The sequence below is a fragment of the Pollachius pollachius genome, assembly GCF_949987615.1.
Source record: "Pollachius pollachius genome assembly, chromosome: 1".
Taxonomy (NCBI): Eukaryota; Metazoa; Chordata; class Actinopteri; order Gadiformes; family Gadidae; genus Pollachius; species Pollachius pollachius.
In genome coordinates this window covers 33,604,094-33,609,211 of record NC_136934.1, presented here as the reverse complement: position 1 = coordinate 33,609,211, position 5,118 = coordinate 33,604,094, and the positions used below count along the sequence as shown (strand labels likewise).

The following is a 5,118-nucleotide window of genomic DNA, read 5'->3' as shown; positions in this document are numbered from 1 at the left end:
GGTAGCTATATCTTGTTTTGGTGTTTTAGCTGGCTACAATCCAGTCGTTACCAACACAAAAGCCACCGTTAACATATTACGTGCTTCCTCTGCCCTCTGGTGGTCATAATGTGTAGGTTTTCAACATCTGCACAAAATCGAACAACCAAAACGATTAGGGCAGTTTCCATCAATGGAAGTAGGCCTATATCTTAAAATATGGCTTGGTTTGCATACAAGTTTTAACTGTATAGCAGTTGAACAAGCCTCGGCCAGCGTCAGTTTCGAGAACAATGCATCAAACATTAAGTAGTAAACGAGAATCCTTGACACTTTACATTTTTGACAAAATCTTGACCGTTCACAAAGCTTCCCTATAACAACAGAGACTTCACGCTTCTCCATATAAGCTGTCTTTATTGTAAATCATTGTTAAGTAAACATAACTTTTGACATCAAATTAATATGGCTGATACAAATGACAACCTGAATTTAAGATGCAACAAACCAGCAAATTAAATGAATGTATTCATCATAGTTAATCAGTTGTGTAGTTGTTGTATTTAGGTACATTCTAAAGAAAGCTACCACACTTCAATTAGCACTTATATAAGGTCTCAATAAGTACACAGAATATGTATGGGTTAGATGATTACGTGTGATGGGTAAACTATAAATACAAGGTATTTATTTGAATTTGAAAACATTCCCAAACAAAGAGCCATACACATAAAGTAATAAAACAATATACAATAATAAAAGTAAACACTGGCATAGAGAGTGCATACATTCTTAGCATGGGTGGCCTCATCGGGAATGTCAAGAGGTGTGTAGAACCATCTTTCCAGGAGCCAGAGCCATTGGTGTACTTTGCAGTCCCGGGCCAAAGAGTGGGAACATCTTCTCGTCAAATTTGTAATTAAAGGTGCAGAGGTGCGTCAGCGTTCCGCCATCCCAAAACGACACCTCTCCTTTATCCATGTCCAGCTTGACACGCACCTTCTCCAAGCGAGTCACCACCTCGATCTTTGTGGGCTCGACTGTGAGTGCGGTCAGCACCCCCTTGCTGAGGGCGATGCTCCACACGCCGCGCTTGGGGGACACAGTGAACCTCTTCTTGCGGGCCAGCGACTCAGTACACACGCCCACCATCCACTTTGGATTGTCCCCGACGACGATGTCCCACCGGTGCTTGCCTTCGGAGAAGCCCTCGGCTCCCATGAGGAACACGCAGGGATCGAAGCGCTCCGGGTTGTCCGGGACCTCCTGACGCTGCTGGCTTTCTTTCATGCTGGTCAGGTCGGGAGCCAGGTCCAGCCAGGGAGAGGCTGTGTTCGGGTCCAGCACCACGGGGTCTAGAGAGAGAGAGACCAAGGGTTGGTGTTTAATGAAAAAGGCATGAATTGCATTTGGAAGAACCAAATTCACGCTACGTTTAGTCACGTTAATTCAGGTTATGTCATTTCATTCTGATGAAATTACAACTAGGGGGTTGAAAGTGTTTTTATTTAGTTGAAAAAGACATTTGACATTCAACAGATATAACATTAGTGTGGATGTAACGCACAAAGACTGGATATAATACAGATTAAACTGACTTGCCATGTGTACATTGGTGTAAACTATCGCAAACTTTATGCACACCAAAAAAAACTCTTACAAAGCAAGTACATTAGTCCTCGTTGGGATTTGAATTCTAGAAGAGTTTTTTGGTATTTCCGGCATCTATAATATCTACATTCTTGAGCTCCAGATTATTACACAAAATAATTCAGCAGAAGTCAAGAAGCCAACAATAATCCTTCAAGTGAATGATCATGATTTGATACAGAGAGTACACACGGTCTGTTGTCATTTTGTTGATGAGAGAGCACTCATGGATACATTTTTCCCAAGTAAACTGCAAGTAACTGCATTAGCTTGGTGGCTTGCATGAGCCACTACTAGCACACTGTAGTAAGCTAGGTCGACATTTAAATATCATATCAAGTAATTAGGTCTCTACCGGATTTCTGTTTTACTTTTTATTGTTCTTCCATATACATGATGCCATTGACATGTGACCAAATGTAACTGACCTTTGCCAAACTTCAGATTCCTCTGGGTTGGAACATTGTTTGAAACTCTTAGAATAATGCAAGTTCACAAAATGACTTATCTAAGTTTAACATTCAATTGAGAATTTGTCCCACAGGTTTGTGCTGTGTAAAATAAAACTGACTTCAAAAAGTCTGTTTCAAAAAAAATAACTTAAGCTAAGCTACTTAAGCTACTTAGGCCCCGTCCACACAGAGCCGATTTTTTGGTGAAACCGCATAAGTCTTGTGCATTTCGGCCGACCGTCCGGACAGAGCCGGCGGATCCGGTGCCCGAAACCGCACATTTCTGAAACCATGTCCCAGGGTGGTTTCAAATATATCCGTACCTATGCGGTTTCGTGTTAGGATTCGTGTGGACGCCTGAAACGCAAACGATGACATCATTGCCCCCCCCCCCACCAGCTGGGCGACGTCAGAGTTGCGTTGAATTATTATAGCTTTTTATAGCTTTAAATACAGCCCCTTGATAAATGTTATTACTAACTGTACAATAAAAAGTATTCCTGCTCAATTCAAAAAGGTTGAATCACCTCGTGAGATTCAACTCGTGAGTGTTTGTATACAGCACGCAGGCTTTTTGCGCGCAGGCTTGATGCGCTCCACTTGTTTCTGTGGTGACCCAGCACCTTGAATATTTACTATAGCGTTTCTACAGCTCGATGCGGTTTCGCAATGAATCCGTCTTTACGGAGATATTCCCGAACCGCATAAAACGAAACCGGATCGTTTTCGCCCATTTCGGCTCCGTGTGGACGGGGCCTTAGTATGGCAGCACTGTTAGATCATCCAAAGCCCTGCTAAAAGAATGCCATGCACTCACTGTATTGGACATGGGCCAGCATATTTTTCCAGATGTTGAAGCCTAGGGAGCCCACATGCTTTCCCATGTCCAGCAGAGCTCCTGGAGGATGCTGGAGGTCTTCATGAGGCCACTGGGCACTAAGAGACACAACACACAACACAATGTACAGCTTGTATTTAACAAATATCACCCCCTTGGGATCAAAAACATAGATATTATATCAAATCTAATATTGGTTAACAGGTAGGTCTAGTCTATTGGCCAACGGGTTGGGGTCAAGCATTAATCAAGTTTTTCAAAACAAGAATTTGAATAAAAAATCTCAAAAATCTAAAAAAATAAATATGAATGCATAATATAATGTATCTGTCTGAATATGATGTAAAAAAAATATTGATACTACTCATTAGTATGTAAAATAATTATGTGAATGTCTATGTCACAAGGGATGCTGAAAAAAGGACCATTTCAGTAAGCCTTATATAAGCAGAGTGTGTGTGTGTGTGTGTGTGTGTGTGTGTGTTTGTGTGAGTCAGGATAATCTGTTTACCTTTCCTTCAAGAGGGGAAATTTCTGAAATATATAAAACACAGTTAGTTAGACTTACTTTTCCAACAACCAACAGCATGTCTGAAGAATGCCACAATGCCAGACTACCAATCCTCATCCTCATCATCCACAACAACCGAGTCACCTGCATGAAGGTGACGTCTTCGTCCCCCATCTCCCTCTTCAGATTCTGTATGACTGGGGTCAGAGAGGCGATGCCCTCATTTGCCTGCACCACCATGGCCACCATGGTGCCGGCCTTCTCCCGCTCCTCAGCTGCAAGGGCCTTTAGGCGGGCCTCCTGCTCTGCATCCAGTGCTTTGTGGAGCCTCTGAAACTCAGCCTTGATGCTCTCTGCAGCCTGCCCGGCCTGGTGCTGGGGGAAGGATGCACACAGGATGTGTATAGGTACATCATTTTGGATGACTAATGGCTCTTACAGGGACACTAGTTAACCAGCATGTGTGAAGTTGATCAGCCATTTCAATATTTTGAGTGTCTTGAGTGTCCAGTCTGCCCAGATGGATGAATGGGTGTTTGTATGGCTGTTGAACCTTGCAATGTTTGGCATGAATTGGAAGCTAAATAATAGTAAGGGGAATTTAAGATGGTGTGCGAGGGGTTTTACCTCGATAAACTCCTTTGTATTGGTGAAACTTTTTGTGTTGTTCTTGTACAATCTCCATTTTTTCTCCAAAATCTTTATTTTGAAGTCAAGTTGTTCCTGTAATCAGATAGTCACATAGACGTTGGATAAATAAATACATAGGTCCATATGATAATTCTTGCATTACATAGTAAAGTATATTTACCTTGCAGTAGGTCAATCCGTCTTGTAGGGGGACAATCTCGTGATACGGGTGCTGTGTCACACATTTAGGACACAGCAGCTCTTGGTCTTTCATACAGTAGATCTGAAATACATCTCCGTGCATGCGGCAGATAGTCTGCTGAGCAGGATTGTCTCTACTCAACCATTGTTTCTCCCTACGGAAAGACTCGCAGGTGTCGTTGAGCGCACGGTTTGGGGTCGGCTGCTCTCCCTCGAAGGCAGCCTTGCATAAGGGACACTTCTTCAGCTTGGACTTCCAGGCGCTTTTCAGACACTCGCTGCAGAAGCTATGACTGCAAGTTAAAAGCACAGGGTCCCGATAGAGCTCGAGGCAGACGGAACAAGTCAAGTCCTGTTCCAGGGGCGAGCGCCCTTTAGACGTATCTTGGTCCATAGGTTCTTCCATCGATCCAAGGCCTTATACGGGTTTACTTTCACTTTAAAATGCAAGGAACGATAATTATTCGGTTGTAAGTTTGCTTTGTTCAGCGATATATTCAACGTACAGTAGGCCTACTATATGACGGGTCTTATTTGTTTGACAAAAAAGTGGTAATTCATATGAGTGAGAAAATAAGTTATTTACCAGAGTGATTGTTGTGTCTAGAACTACGCCAGTAGTAGCTCTGACGTAGCAGTAAACTCTCAGCTTGATCTCGCGTTGCCAAAGCAAAACAACGCTGGGTAGCAATATTTTCTCTCGCGAGATTCTCGATCCTCTACCACAATAAGGCTACTCCCCTAGAGTCATATTTTGTTTTGTATTCCACATGCGAATGAGTCAGAATTCTGAGATAAGTTTTCATGGCAAAAAAATTATTCTGCTCAGTTTTTCTGAATCACAAGATACCTCAAAA

General features: G+C 42.7%; 1 protein-coding gene across 2 annotated transcripts; it reads right to left on the bottom strand.

Annotated features, from left to right (window-relative positions):
- Positions 1-376: 376 nt before the first annotated feature.
- Positions 377-4,935, bottom strand: trim35-28 (tripartite motif containing 35-28). 2 transcript variants are annotated; one of them, XM_079754872.1, is made up of 7 exons: positions 4,848-4,935; positions 4,242-4,698; positions 4,058-4,153; positions 3,575-3,805; positions 3,431-3,453; positions 2,899-3,017; positions 377-1,334 (listed from the first exon to the last, which is right to left on the bottom strand). In XM_079754872.1, exons 2-7 carry the CDS (start codon positions 4,665-4,667, stop codon positions 799-801), a joined length of 1,431 nt encoding a protein of 476 aa, XP_079610998.1. In that variant the 5' UTR covers positions 4,668-4,698; positions 4,848-4,935; the 3' UTR covers positions 377-798. The 2 variants fall into 2 exon arrangements, with proteins under 2 accessions (XP_079610998.1, XP_079610997.1); XM_079754871.1 differs by having other exon boundaries at positions 4,242-4,897.
- Between the last annotated feature and the right edge of the window lie 183 nt (positions 4,936-5,118).

Bases quoted from the DNA above. Each gene is read 5' to 3' on its own strand.
- trim35-28 (XM_079754872.1), bottom strand. From the start codon at position 4,667: ATGGAAGAACCTATGGACCAAGATACGTCTAAAGGGCGCTCGCCCCTG. The intron at 3,806-4,057 runs GTAAAACCCCTC...TCCTTCCCCCAG, and splicing joins ATACAAAGGAGTTTATCGAG to CACCAGGCCGGGCAGGCTGC. The intron at 1,335-2,898 runs GTGAGTGCATGG...CTCTCTCTCTAG, and splicing joins GCTGGCCCATGTCCAATACA to ACCCCGTGGTGCTGGACCCG.